Source organism: Mustela nivalis, assembly GCF_964662115.1.
Source record: "Mustela nivalis genome assembly, chromosome: 8".
Classification (NCBI taxonomy): Eukaryota; Metazoa; Chordata; class Mammalia; order Carnivora; family Mustelidae; genus Mustela; species Mustela nivalis.
Window position 1 is genome coordinate 76217531 of NC_139027.1, and position 15767 is coordinate 76233297.

General features: G+C 43.4%; 1 protein-coding gene across 2 annotated transcripts in view; it reads left to right on the forward strand.

Annotated features, from left to right (window-relative positions):
• Positions 1 to 2644: 2644 nt before the first annotated feature.
• The window catches only part of SLC3A1 (solute carrier family 3 member 1), a 32385-nt gene continuing 19262 nt past the window's right edge, over positions 2645 to 15767 (forward strand). Inside the window, exons 1-4 of one of the 2 annotated variants that reach the window (XM_082746967.1) lie at positions 2646 to 3148; positions 7122 to 7301; positions 7423 to 7577; positions 10936 to 11061. In XM_082746967.1, the coding sequence (XP_082603093.1) occupies positions 2731 to 3148; positions 7122 to 7301; positions 7423 to 7577; positions 10936 to 11061 (879 nt within the window). In that variant the 5' untranslated portion in view covers positions 2646 to 2730. Of the gene's footprint in view, positions 3149 to 7121; positions 7302 to 7422; positions 7578 to 10935; positions 11062 to 15767 lie in introns of both variants that reach the window. The other variant, XM_082746968.1, reaches the window with a different exon arrangement.

Below are 15767 nucleotides of genomic sequence, written 5' to 3' on the forward strand. Positions count from 1 at the left end.
GATTAACTTTTTTCACTCAGTATAATACCCTCTAGTTCCATCCACGTTGTTGCAAATGGCAAGAGTTCGTTTCTCTTGATGGCTGCATAGTATTCCACTGTGTGTGCATGTGTGTGTGTGTGTGTGTGTGTGTGTATCTATCACATATTTATCCATTCATATGTTGATGGACATATAGTTTGGCTATTGTGGACATTGCTGCTATAAACAAGGAATTGGATCTTTGTGTGAAAGTTACCATTATGGGGCGTCTGGGTGGCTCAGTGAGTTAAGCCGCTGCCTTCGGCTCACGTCATGATCTCAGGGTCCTGGGATCAAGTCCCGCATCGGGCTCTCTGCTCGGCAGGGAGCCTGCTTCCTCCTCTCTCTCTCTCTCTGCCTGCCTCTCTGCCTACTTGTGATCTCTCTCTGTCAAATAAATAAATAAAATCTTAAAAAAAAAAAAAAGAAAGTTACTATTATGTGTTTGAGAGATAAAGCAATTTCAAGACATAATGTTAAATTCTTTTGATTTCTAAAAAATATACCATGTGTATAATTAATAATGAAAGATGCCAGTCATTGGATGCATTCAGTGAGCATTTATTGGGATTTCCTCATTAAAAAATATAACTTGGACAAAATCAAATGGTTTATTCCTCTGTGCCATACACTGTTTCTAAGTCATTCTACAGAAAACAAAGACAAAACCCCAGCAATGTTAAGAATTCCTATAGCTTTATTTAAAGAAGAAAATTTCTTGTTATCTGATCAAATGAGTCATAAGGTTGTTTAAATGCTTTTGATTAAATGGGAACCATGAATCATCACATTCTTGGAGGGCTTGTGGAATCTTCTAGGAAAACACACCTAATTTTAATGCCATTTCCTCAAGCCTGTGCATGCTGTATTTTACACCATGTCAATGATTAAATAACCACCCCTTTTGTTTTTTAAGATTTTATTTATTTGTTTTAGAGGGGGAGGGGCAGAGAGAATCTCAAGCAGACTCTGTGCTGAGCATGGGATTCGACTCAGGGGCTCTATCCCCAACCCCTGAGATCATGACCTGCGCTAAAATCAAGAGTTGGCCTCCTTACTGAGCCACCCAGGCATCCCTGATTAAATAACTCTGAAGTACAGGTATTTAGTGCATTTATATTTACCTCTAGCTAAGCCCTTGAACTTGCAAGACTTAGAATCCTTTTTCTCCACCTCCCCTCCCCCACCTTCAGAAAATTCTTCCAGGAATGGAAACTGAAAAACAGAAAACAAGACTGAGGGCACCTGGGATCCAGCGGAGTGTACAAATGCTTATTTATATGGTTGGCCTGAGATATAATGAAATTAGCTTCTGTAACAAAGCATTGTTCCCTGTCTCCAGACATTCTTCCTCTTGGATTTGTAGGAAGAAAAGAGACCTTCAAAACCAAACATAAAGAAGGGTCTGTTGCCCCTTGTAAAATTCAGTGATTTGTTTCTTTTTCTTGTACCTAGCTAAAATGAACATTTTTAAGCTGTTTTTTAATAAATAAATAAATAAATATATATATATATTTTAATATTTCATTTATTTGACAGAGAGAAATCACAAGTAGGCAGAGAGGCAGGCAGAGAGAGAGAGAGGGGAGGAAGCAGGCTCCCTGCAGAGCAGAGAGCCCGATGCAGGGCTCGATCCCAGGACCCCGGGATCATGACCTGAGCCGAAGGCAGAGGCTTTAACCCACTGAGCCACCCAGGAGCCCCTGTTTTTTTTTTGTTTTTTTTTTTTTATGGTGGTAAAATCTAACATAAAATCTACTTCTTTAACTATTTAAGTGCACAATTCTGAGGCATCAAGCACATTTACATTGTTGTGCAACTGTCACCACCATCCGTCTACAGAAATTTTTCATCCTCCCAAATGGAAGCGCTGTACTCAGTGAACAATGACTTCCCATATCTCCCTTCCTCCTACTCTCTCTGTCCCCATGAATGAGTCTAGAGGCCTCATAGAAGTGGAATTCATACACAATCTGTCCTTATGTAACTGGCTTCTTTCACCGGGCATAGTGTCTTTAAGATTCATCCATGTTGTAACCCTCAATAGGATTTCCTTTTTACAGCTGAGTAATATTCCATTGTATGCACAGATCACATTTTGTCCATTCATCTCTTGATGGACACCTGGCTTGTTTCCACCCTTTGACTATTGTGAATAATGCTGCTGCAAACATCAGCGCACTCAACAGAGTAACATCTTAAATTGTGGTGGAACTCTGCCTCCTTTTTCAGTTTCTCCTCCATGCCCCTGTCCCAGTCCAGGGCTGACTCCCTCAGTGTTAGGACTGTAGCCACAACAGCCTCCAGGGCTGATATACAGAGAATTTTTTTTTTTTAAAGATTTTATTTATTTATCAGAGAGAGAGGGGGAGAGAGCGAGCACAGGCAGACAGAATGGCAGGCAGAGGCAGAGGGAGAAGCAGGCTCCCCGCTGAGCAAGGAGCCCGATGTGGGACTCGATCCCAGGACGCTGGGATCATGACCTGAGCTGAAGGCAGCTGCTTAACCAACTGAGCCACCCAGGCGTCCCTACAGAGAATTTTTTTTAACCCCCTTTTACCTTTACCCTTTCTTGTTTGGCTGGACTTTGTCCAGCCAGGTTTATTTATAAACCACAAAAGCTCATTAACACCACCAAGCATTTCAGTCAGCCGCCTCTCCAGCTTTGTTATTGCAGGAAGGTACACTGAAGGGATCAGGCCCTTGGACATGGCTGAGGATAAAGGCAAGAGAGACTCCATCGGGATGAGTCTGCGGGGATGCCGGACAAACAACGGGTTTGTGCAGAATGAAGACATCCTGGAGAAGGAGCTGGACCTGGGCAGCCCGCCAGACAGCGTAGTGGCCATTCTTGGCCCCGCTGAGCCTGCCCTGCAAGGCATCAGGCCGTACGCGGGCATGCCCAAGGAGGTGCTGTTCCAGTTCTCCGGCCAGGCCCGCTACCGGGTGCCCCGGGAGGTGCTCTTCTGGCTCACCGTGGCTTCTGTGCTCGTCCTCACTGTGGCCACCATAGCCATCATCGCCGTGTCGCCCAAGTGCCTGGACTGGTGGCAGGCAGGGCCCATATACCAGATCTACCCGAGGTCTTTCAAGGACAGTGACCAGGATGGGAACGGAGACTTGAGAGGTGGGTGTAGAGGCTGGATTGGGGTGGGGCTGGGATGAGGTTGCTTTATGGCTCTCAATCCTCAAAACCGAATTATGCCTGGCTTGTGTACTAAGCACATTCCGTTGTGACTGGTCACACTGAGTGTCTCCTTGTTTATGATATTTGAAAAGCCGTTCAGCACAGCCTAGCAGTTCTTTGCAGGACGAAGGGCTGCTTACCGGAGGCCTTTGAGCCCCCATTGAGTTGTTTCATTTATTGCCCACTAAGTACATATACTTAGCTAATCAATTTTCACTTCTGACATGGAGTAGACTTTCTCCTTGCTTGCTTCCTGCCTCTATGCACCTTACAGTTCATTTCTTCAGAGTGACCGTTTGGAATTGGTTTCCCAATATATGTAGGACCTACTTTGGTAATCTGGCTGAGAGTTTATTAGTGAATAAAGCATAAATAATGTAGAAAAAAATTAAGTCCTGTCTTTAAAAGGCATAGGCTGAGCCTTTAAAGATGAAATTGAAAAATGCATGAGTGGGGTGTGTTGGACATTACCTGACTTGAGGATTTTTTAAAATAATATCCTACTAGTAAAACCAAAATGAAACACAAAGTAAAAAATCACTTTTTTAAAGTTACACTAATAATTTCCAAGTGAGAAAGAATAGAATAGAATATATTCTATTATAGATATATTCTAATGTAGTATAGAATATCCTTATACTTTATGGATAGAATATCCTTATACTTTATTGCTCAAACCAGGACACTTTTTTTTTTTTTTAAGATTTTATTAAGTAATCCCCACACACAAGGTGCGGCTCGAACCCACAACCCTGAGATCAAGAGTCTCATAGGCTTCTGACGGAGCCACTTGGGTGCCCCCAGGATACTTCTTTTTGTTGTTTTGTTTTTGGGGGTTGTTTTTTGTTTTGGTTTAGGTTTTTAGAGAAGGAGGGGAGAAGCAGAGAGAGAGGGAGAGAGAAAATCCAAGCAGGCTCCAGGCCACGTGGGGCTTGATCTCACGACCCTGAGATCATGACCTAAGCTGAAATCAAAAGTCAGACACTTAACCGACTGAGCCACCCAGCCTACCCCCACCCCCCACCCCCAGGGCACTTTTAAAAGTAAAATTTTGCCAGACTGCAGGCATAAACTGAAACTGTCCTGGGCAACTTGGTTGACACAGTCACCCTAGTTCAGGGTAATGATAAAAAACAAAATAACATAAAATACTTAGTTTGAAAAAATAAAACAATGATTTAATAGAGTGTGGGACCTGGGGATGAGCTTAATCTAACTTTAAAGTGTTACAAATAGGAACTTAAATTTCTCTTTTTTGTATCTTCCCTGCATCTTCACCAATTGAAATATTATCTGTCCTTCAAGGTGCAGTTGGAACCCATTTTCTGCATTAATCTTTACTTTGCCTCCTGCTCAGAACATGCACTCCCCTCCCCAGAGCTCCCACAGGGCTCTGGACTGTTTCCAGTACCCTCTGATAGCCCTTTGTAAGCTATCTGGGTGACTGCCCTTGCACACCTCCCATGCCGCGGTGGCCTTTAGCACCTGTTGCCTATGTGTAGGAAATGCCTAACAAAAGTGATGTTTTGACAGAATAGAGCTAAAGCCCCCAAACCCAAAGATAAACTTCCCCCTTCCTGCCCTCCCTTCGTAATCTTCTGATACAGCCCAAATTTTGGTACACAGGGCAAGGCCTCATCAGCCCCTACATTTGCCGTTTCTAGTAGCTTTGCCTGGAGGGACTACCTGTAATCAATAGGTCTTTGTTCTTGAGGTTGAGGGGATCTGCTTGTTACTGTTCGAAACTGTTCTGGGTTTCAGTTTGTGTTTTGGTGATTGCCTTCTGCCCCTGGAGTGGGGGCCTGGGATCCCTTGTTTACTTTGTGTCTGTCCAGACCCTTTTTTTTAACATCCTGTTCCTGTGGCCTATTCTTAAGATACATTGTATTGTTGTTCCAATTTAAATCAAAATCCTTCTGTTGGCTGAGAACAGTCTTGGAGGTGTCACAGACACCTATAATGGGGGAACTGAGGTACAGAGAGGACAAAAGTAAGCAGCCAGTCCATAGGGGAAGAGCTCCCAAGCCAGGAATCAGAGGGCTTTGTGTTTTGGTCTCAGTGACCTCCAGCTTGCTGTGTGACCTACGACAGGCTCTGATTATAAGAAGCCACTTACGGCCCCACAGACAGTTACTGGAGATTGAATACTATACTCAAGTCTCTGATCTGCATTTAGGACTCTGAACCAGAGCCACACAAAAAACCATGCTATCTGCTAATTATCCTACAAGGTTCCAAGTACAAAGAGTTTCCTTCCCATGTCTCTATATAGCCATATCTAGAATTCTCTTCTGTATAAATTCTTGGCTTCAGCCTTGTCCAAAGGCTGAACCACACAGGTAATTTTAAATTCTTTAGGAGCCACATTCAAACAAGTAAAGAGAAAGAGGAGAAATTCATTTTAATAATAATTTAATTTTTGAAGTGCCTGTCTGGTTCAGTCAGTAGAGCACACAGCTCTTGATCTTGGGGTTGTAAGTTCAAGCCCACATTGGGTGTAGAGATTACTTAAAGAGAATATTTTTTTTTTTAAAAATCTAATTTTAATTTAAAATCCATCTTAATCATATTCATTTAAATTATTTGGCTTAAGCCAACATATCATTCCAACATAAAACCAACATAAAAGTATTAATGTGATAGTTTACATTCTTATATTTTTCAGAATCTCGTAAGTCGTAAGTGTTTTACACTCATAGCACATCTCAGGTCATACTGGTCACATTGCGAGTGCTCAACAATGGCCACACGAGGCACGGGGCTGTCCCGTTGGATGGTGCAGCCTAGACCACGCGTTACTCTTCTTTATTCCTTGGCCCTTAGCCCAGCACCCGGCCTAGATTAGATGCTCAAAAACCATGTGTAGAATAAATTAATACTGTAGCCTGGTTTTATTTTTATTTTCTTTTTTAAGTCTTTATTTACTTATTTGACAGAGAGAGCAAGAGAGCATAAGCAGGGGGAGCAGCAGAGGGAGAGGGAGACACAGGCTCCCTGCTGAGCAGGGAGCCCAATGTGGGACTTGATCCCAGGACCGTGGGATTATGACCTGAGCTGAAGGCAGATGCTTAACCCACTGAGCCACCCAAGCACCCCTTTTGTTTATTTTATTTTTAAAAACATTTTATTTATTTATTTGACAGAGATCACAAGGAGGCAGAGAGGCAGGCGGGGTGGGGGGTGGGAAGCAGGCTCCCGGCTGAGCAGAGAGCCCGATGCAGGACTCTATCCCAGGACCCTGGGATCATGACCTGAGCCAAAAGCAGAGGCTTAACCCACTGAGCCACCCAAGCGCCCTTATTTATTTAATTTTTTAATTGATTTTTTTAAAGTAGGCTCCATCGGTGCCCAGCACCGGACTTGAACTTACAACCCCCAAGATCAAGACCTGAGATGAGATCCAGAGTCAGATGTTTAACCAGCAGAGCCACCCAGGTGCCCCTGTAGCCCTAGTTTTATTTATTTATCTTATTTTATTTAAAGATTTTATTTATTTGTTTGACAGAGACAGTGAGAGAGAGAGGGAAAACAAGCAGGAGGAGTAGGAGAGGGAGAAGCAGGCTTCCTGTGAGCAGGACCCTGGGATCGTGATCTGAGCTGAAGGCAGACGCTTAACAACTGATCCACCCAGGCACCCTAGCCTTAGTTTTAAATATAATATATGAACAATGCACACATAGATTTTTAAAATGTTCTACATTTATGTTAAATGTCAAAGTTATTGCTAGAAGACGATTTGATGCTGCTTGTAGAGCTAGACCTTTCTATTTGAATTACACTCAAATTCAACAAAATTCCAAATATTTCTGTTTCAATATAAATACTTCAATTTTAGGCATGTTGGTTTTATTTTTAATCCTTCAACTGAAGAAACCCAACTTTATTTTTCATGGCCTTAACCTTTTTTCTTTAGGTATCCAAGAGAAACTGGACTACATTGCAAGTTTAAATATAAAAACTATTTGGATTACTTCATTCTATAAATCATCCCTTAAAGATTTCCGACACGGTGTTGAAGATTTCCAAGAAATTGATCCTATTTTTGGAACGATGAAAGATTTTGAGGATCTGGTTGCAGCCATACATGACAAAGGTAAACTGAGTGGCAGGTGGGTGGGGAGGAGGGGTGGGGGTTAAAGTGTTTTTTTTTTTCCTTAACTGATGTGTATTATTCTAAAATAATTTCTTCTTAACATTTGAAATACTTTCATTAGGTTTAAAATTAATAATCGATTTCATACCAAACCATACCAGTGATAAACATGCTTGGTTTCAACTGAGTCGGAATCGGACAGGGAAATACACTGACTATTACATCTGGCATGACTGTAGGCATGACGGTGGCACAACCACACCACCCAACAACTGGGTAGGTACCAACTTGTCTGATGTACAAAGGGAACAGATTTTCAATGATGAAACTGGCTATTTTAATAAGAAAAAAATTAAAGAAAAAATTCTAAAGAAAAAAATTAATGGATATTGTTTTGCGCAAGAGGAAAGTTTTCCCAAAGAAATAGAACTAGATTACCCAAGCCTCATTTGGATTTGGACTTTTTATTTCATTGTAGAACAGATGTCCTGTAGCAAATTAAAACCTGTACTTCCTATTAGCTTCTCCTTCCCTCACTTCCTACTCTGCCCAACTCAGACTCCATGTTCCATCAGGTCTGTAACTGTCTTGCTATTTACTCTCCAGACCCCTTTGCTTTTCTGATGTTGTGGCTCCCCTGTCCAATAAAACCCTAGCCATAAATAAACCTGCCCATCCACTTTCTCTTCCCCTGCACCTTGGTATCTGGGCCTTTGGAGACCTCACACATTCACTGTCACCACATGAACTGAGCCACCCCGTCGTCTTGGGAATTTCATTATCCAGGCCCCCCTCCCTTTCTCAAATATCCTACCTGCCATCTCCCCATCTTTTCCTGCTCAGCAGCAATCTCTACTTCAAAGGGAGAGCAGAAGTCATCAAAGCTGCCTCTACGTTTTTTTCTTTTTAAGATTTATTTATTTTAGAGAGAGAGAGACAGCGGGGGAGAGGAGTGGAGGGAGAGGGAGATAGAATCCCAAGCAGACTCTGCGCCCAGTACAGAGCCTGATGCAAGACTTGATCTCGTGACCCCAAGATCACAACCTGAGCCAAAACCAAGAGTCAGACGCTCAACTGACTGTGCCACCCAGGATTCCCAACCTTGCCTCTCCCATACCCACCTTCTTCCTACTCACTTCTTCAATGGCAGAAGCCAGGTTGGTCTTGTCTGGGGTTTCTAGACTTACCAATAAAAATCCGGGAAGCCCAATGACATCTGAATTTTAGATAAACAATGTGTAGTTTTTTAGTATAAAGTATTGCTTGGGACATACTTATACTAAAAATTAATGCATTGTTAACCTGAAATTCAGATTTAATTGTACATCTTGTTTTTATCTGGCAACTCTACCCCTGCCTCAGGCCAGTCCCTCTGGTTGCCGTCTCTCCTGCTTTCTGCAGAGCCTTTTGCCCTCTATCCTCTGATCTCTACTCTGCTGACCTTCTCCATAAACTAAGAGACTGACTTCTAGGCATCAACTTTTAGATGAACCAAGGGCACTCAGAATTGACATGTATCGAGGCTGACAGTGTCGTTTTTTCCCCATCAACCTCTTAGACCCCCATTTGAATGAATAGTACTAGTATGCAGCCTGGTGAATAGCAATCCTGGCAGTGTTAGCTCCTTAATTTTTCTTTTCTCCAGTCTGCACGCTTGTTAATGATCATGATATTAGCAAACATTTACTGCCACACTTCCTATTTGCCAGGTTCTGGGCTAAGTGTGTCATATTCATCCATTTAACCTACCCTGCAGTCCTGTGAGTTAGGTTTTAGTTCCTGTTTTGCAGATGGGCAACAGTAAGCCCTGTGTCCTCGGTCACACAGCCAGAGAGGGCTAATGACTGCACAGTCCAGCTGCACCATCTGCTTTTAAAAATTGCCACCCAGGGGCGCTTGGGTGGCTCGGTTGATTAAACATCCAGCTCTTGATTTAAGCTCAGGTCGGGATCTCAGGGTCATGGAGTCGAGCCCCGTGATGGGCTCTGCGTTTAACAAGGAGTCTGCTTGTCCCTCTCCCTCTGCTCCTCCCCCTGCATGCTGTGTCTCTCTCAAATAAATAGATAAAAAGCTTTATCTCTTCCTGATAGGACTGTAACAGCCTCCTCTTCTGGCATCCAGTTTTTCCATCCTATCTGTTCTCCACTATAGCTAACATTGTAGGTTTTTTTTTTCTTTTATAGCCTAATAGTTGATACATACAAAAAGTTGATACATACAAAAATAGTTGATACATACAAAAAATAGTTGATACATACAAAAAGATATGTATTATGAGAGATGTATAAACACCCTGTGTATAGCCATACAATGGAATACTACTCAGCCATAAAAGGAATGAACTATTTTTTTCCAAAGATTTGTATTTATTTACTTGAGAGAGAGATTGAGCACAAGCAGAAGGAGCAGGAAAGGGAGAAGCAGACTCCCCGCCGAGCGCAGAGCCTGATGCAGGGCTCGCTCCCAGGACCCTGGGACCCTGCCCGGAGCTGAAGGCAGATGCTTAATGACTGAGCCACTCAGGCGCCCCCCAGATGTTCTGTTTAACAAGAAATGAACAAAAGCCCAAGCTAGATCCCTGAGGAATGGTCACATGGAAGGAGCCCAGGTGACTGAAACGGATTCAAGAGTCAAGCTCTGGAGTCCCAGATGGGAGCACTCCTCGAAAGAGGCGATCAGGCCCCAGGTCACACTCGGCTGGGCCCCAACACTAGAAGTTGCCAGATTTCTTTTATTCCTGAGAGCTAGTTGAGTTTTTAAGTGGATGATTCTAATAATTTTCTGAGATATAATTTAAATATTCACTCTGTGGGGATTCAGACTCCAAGACCAGGGACGTCTGGATGGCTCCAGTCAGGTAAGCATCCGCCTTCAACTCAGGTCATAATCTCAGGCTCTTGGGATTGAGTCCTGCATCGGGCTCTCTGCTCAACAGGAAGCTTCCTTCTCCCTCTGCCCCTCCCCCTGCTTGTGTTCCCTCTCTTGCTGTGTGTCTCTCAGTCAAATAAATAAAAAAACAAACTCCCAGGGGCACCTGGGTGGCTCAGTGGGTTAAAGCCTCTGCTCAGGTCATGATCTCAGGGTCTTGGGATCAAGCTCCGCATCGGGCTCTCTGCTCAGCAGGGAGCCTGCTTCCCTTCCTCTCTCTCTGCCTGCCTCTCTGCCTACTTGTGATCTCTGTCTGTCAAATAAATAAATAAAATATTTAAAACAAAACCAACCAAACAAAAAAAACCCCTCTAAGACCAGTGGAATGTGTCTTTCTCCCCAAATGACCATCATTTGCATCACTTCACAAACAGGAGTTCTGAGCCTGGATAGAAGGTTCAAGAAAATATGCTAGAAATGTGGGCTCTTTAATTTGGCCTATTCTGCATTTGAGAGCATTGGTTTTCCATTCTGCTTGTCATGAACAGCTTCTACTCTACAAATCTATCCCAACCACATTTGTGCAGCACTAGGCCAGCGGGTGCATTTTAAGGAATTGATTTATCCAGTGTTCTCCCTAGAAGGAAAACTTAGAGGATTTGTGCTCTCAGCCTGCACAGGACCAGGGGTGGTAATGATCATTTCTTTTCGGGCAGTGCCATTTTATGAATGTTAAGTAAGTGACTTGCTTGTTTCTGTTTGCTAGTTAAGTGTATACGGAAACTCCAGTTGGCACTTTGACGAAGTACGAAACCAGTGTTATTTCCACCAGTTTTTGAAAGAGCAACCTGATTTAAATTTCCACAATCTTGACGTTCAAGAAGAAATAAAAGTGAGTACAGATACCCACACAGTCTTCTCTGCTGCATGGGCGTTGAAGTGGCTATTTGACACACTTGATGTTGAACAGTAAGTGTTCAGGCAAATCCAAGTACTGTGATTAAATTCTGTGATTATGGAGTCTGATGCAAATATAGATGTGGTGGTGGTGGTTTTTTCCTCCCTCTCACCCAGAACAGGTTACAGGGGTTGGAGGCCGAAATACCTGGTACCTTCGCCCCGAGGTGCCCCTCTGCCTGGGACATTGAGCCGATGTAGTGAGGTAGGCAGATTGTGGACTCTGGGGTCTGAACCTACATCTGGACCCAGCCCCACTGCTGGCTATGGTGGGCCCCCGGATGATGTATTTAGCTTTTCTTTGTCTCTGATCCCTCATCTATGAAACATGACTGATGGCAGTACTTGTCTCCTGGGCTCCTTGGAAGAGTAGAGGAGATAACCCATGCGCAGCCCTTCTGTATTCACTCAGTAAATATTCACTTACTGTCTGCTCCGTGCCAGGTCCTGTTCTCAGCACTGGGAATGCAGCAGTGAATTAAAGAAGCCGTGCTCTCAAGGAGTTCCTTGTAAACTGAGGGGAAGGCAGACAATTTGCAACTAAATATAGAACATGTCAGGTTATCCCTCAGGGGAAGGAACATCAGAGTGCCCGGCAGAAGTTGGTTTGGAGACCTCCGTATGTTGAGGTCCTGTTTGGACAAAGACCCGAAGTTTGAAGGGGAGCCCTGTGGAGATTTGGGGGAAGAGAATTTCAGGCAGAAGGAAAAGCCTGTGCAAAGATCCTGATGTGAAAGTGTGCTTGGTGTGTTTCAGAAATGACCTGGAGGCGGGTGCAGATGGTTGCCAGATAGAGCCAATACGCATGCAAGACTGCAAGGCAATTTTCATTTCAGATAAACAATGAACGACATGCCATTTGGGACCTCCTTCTACAAAAATGTTACTCGTTGCTCATCTGAAATGAAAACTTAGCTGGGCATCCCTCTGCAGCCCCTCACGGGACATTTCCTGTCAGCTCTCACCGGTGGCAGCTCTAACAATACCCCACCAGGAATTCTTGATAAGTGTCAGCTGTGTTGTCCTTGCTGCTATGGCGACAGTGGGCAGGAATTTAGGTTAGTGGGGTAGTGCTCTGCGGTAGGTGTGTGTGTGGGGGGGGAGCTGAACCGATCAGAGAGCTGTAGGTCCCTGGAGTATGATTCAGGGGTTTCACACCTTCACAGGGTTATGCAACCATCACTCCTGGTTCCACAACCTTTTCTTCACCCCAACAAGAAGCCCCATACCCGTCAGCAGACACTCTCCATGCTCAAGTCCCCGCCCCCCAGCATGGGGACATCCGCTCATCTCTCTGTCTCTGTGGATATGCCTGTTCTGGACATTCCGGATAAACGAAATCCTACAATATCTACCTATCTGTCAATGATATGTATCTGATGTAATCTATATTTATCAAATTGAGGAACTGCCCAGTGGCACCATTTTCCACTCCCGCTGACTGTGTGAGCATTTCGACTTTCCGACGTCCTCAGCCACATTTGTTATCGTCTGTATTTTTGAGTACCGTCATGCTAGTGGGTGTGGAGTAGTGTCTCACTGTGGTTTGTTGTTCCCTGATGGCTAGTGATGTTGAGCATCTTTGCATGTGCTCATAGAGTTTATTTTTATTTTGTACATTTTAAATTGTTTTAAACTGTTTTCCAGATTATCTATGTATTTCCTTTGTTGTTTGTGCCTTTAGTGTCATTTGAAAACCATTGCCTAACCCAAGGTCCTGAAGATTTCCTCCTATGTTTTCTTCTCTGACTTTTAGAGTGGCAAATTTTACATTTTAGGTCTCTGATCCATTTTTTTAAATTACTTTTTATATATGGTGTGAGGGGTCCCACTTAATTCTTTGGCATGTGGCTATCCGGTTTTGTGTGGGTTTTTAAAAAAGATTTTATTTATTAAGATTATATTTATAAAATATAAAAAATATTTATTTATTTAAGATTATTTATTTTTTAAGATTTTATTTATTTGTCAATTAATTATTATTAATTTAAGATTGGGAGAATGAGTGGGAGGAGGGGCAGAGGGAGAAGCAGACTCCCTGCAGAGCAGGGACCTTGACAAGGGACTCCATCTTTGGACCCAGGATCATGATCTGAGCTGAAGGCAGACTCTTAACTGACTGAGCCACCCAGGCGCACCCACCATTATATGTGTTTTAGAAAGATTATTATTGGGACACCTGAATTGGGCTCCCTGCTCAGCAGGGAGTCGTCTTCTCCCTCCACTTCTGCCCTCCCTCAGCTTGTGCTCATGCTCTCTGTCTCTCTTTCAAACAAACAAAATCTTAAAAAAATAGGGGTGTCTGGGTGGCTCAGTTGGTTAAGCATCCTTTTTTTTTTTTTTTTAGATTTTATTTACTTATCTGACAAAGACACAATAGACACAGTGAGAGAGGGAACAGAAGCAGGGGGAGTGGGAGAGGGAGAAGCAGGCTCCTTGCCAAGCAGGGAGCCCAACATGGGGCTCAATCCCAGTACCCAGGTGTCAGGGCCCGAGCCAAAAGTAGAGGCTTAACAACTGAGCCACCCAAGTGCCCTGAGAAACCAATTCTTGATTTCAGCTCCAGTCATGATCTCAGAGTCCTGAGATAAAGCCCCGTGGCAGGCTCTGCAGTTAGGATGCCTGCTTGAGATTCTCTCTCTCTCCTCTCCCTCTGTCCCTCCTCCAGCTCCCCCCTCTCTACTTACAAAATAACGAAATACAAAAAATCTTTTAAAAAAATGAACATAAAAAAGATTATTATTTCCCCATTGAACTGTCTTAGAACCCTTTTGAAAATCAGTTGGCCATAAATGTCAGGATGTGGTTCTGGACTCAGTTTTGCTCTATTGAACTATAGTATAGGTCTGTTCTTCTGCCAAAAGCACAGTGTTTGGATGAGTGTAGCTTTATAGGAAGTTTTAAAGTTGGAAGTATGAGTCCTACAACTTCATTCTTCTCCTTCAAGACTGTTTGGCTATTTTGGGTACTTGTATTTTTCTATCTGTTTCACCCATCTCCTATCCACCTCCCCTTTGGCAACCACCAGTTTGTTCTCTATATTTAAATTTCTGCTTTATGTTTATTTGTTTTGTTTCTTAGATTCCACATATAAGGGAAATTAGGTGGTATTTTTCTTTGGCTTACCCATTTCATTTTATTTATTTATTTATTTATTTTTAAAGATTTTATTTATTTATTTGACAGACAGAGATCACGAGTAAGCAGTCAGAGAGAGGAGGAAGAAGGCTCCCTGCCGAACAGAGAGCCCGATGTGGGGTTCGATCCCAGGACCCCGGGATCATGACCTGAGCCAAAGGCAGAGGCTTTAACCCACTGAGCCACCCAGACGCCCCCTATTTCATTTTATGATACCCATAGGTCCCATATAATACCCATAATACCCATAGCATAGTACCCACTAGGTCCATCCATACCATGCAAATGGCAAGATCACATTATTTTTTATGGGTGAGTGTGCGTGTGTATTTGTGTGCGCGCGTGCATGTACGCACACCACATCTTTATTGATTCATCTTTTGATGGACACTTGGGCTGCTTTTCTATCTTGGCTGTTGAATAATGCTGTAATAAACATAGAGATGCATGTATCTTTTTTTTTTTTTTAAAGATTTTATTTATTCATTTGACAGACAGAGATCACAAGCAGGCAGAGAGGCAGGCAGAGAGAGAGAGAGAGAGAGAGAGAGAGAAGCAGGCTTCCTGCGGAGCAGGGAGCCCGATGCGGGGCTTGATCCCAGGACCCCGAGATCATGACCTGAGCCAAAGGCAGCAGCCTAAACCACTGAGCCACCCAGGTGCCCCAAGATGCATGTATCTTTTTGATGGTACTTTCATTTTCTCTGGGCAAATATCCAGTAGTGGAATTACTGGATCATATACAGACCATATGAATTTTAGGACCAGCTTGTCAGATTCTGCAAAGAAGCCCACTGCTGGGATTTGAGTAGGGATTGCCTTGAATCTGGGCATCAATTTGGGGGGGAATATTGCCACTTTAACAATATTAAGTCTTCTGATCCAGGAACAGATGTCTTTTTGTTTGTTTAGGTCTTTAATTTTTTTCAACACTGTTGTAGTTTCCAGTGTACAAGGCTTGCATGTCCTTTGTTAAATGTATTCCTGTAGACTCCTTAGTTTTAAGGCTGTTTTTACTATACATATTTGATGTTTCCCAGAATTTAGATGAATTGCTTTGGGATCTGTTCTAGAAGTAGGCACCAAGTCAGGGCAGCCTTGTCCCATTGGGGTTGGGGAGTGGTGAAAGGGGACAGACACTGCTACTAACTAGGGGTTAGTTTTAAACATCTTTGGTGGAGTGTGGACTCTTTTCTCCATCACCAAAGATCATTTACACACCCCGACCTGCACCTTCTCCCCAACCTGCCCTCACACACTTATTGGGTGTTTATTTTGTGCCAAGTGCTCTACCTGGATCATCTCATTCAATGATCAGACCAAACCCAACTTAGGAGATATCTGGACCATTTTACAGAGAAGGAAGCTGAGGTTGAAGAGGGAAAGTCACCCACCTGGGGAGTGACAGAGCAGGATTCAAACCTAGAGTTCATGCTCTTCCCCACAACGCTACTTCTGACTCGAGGCCAAGCTGGTTCTGTCTCTCTGCTTCACTTTTCCTAC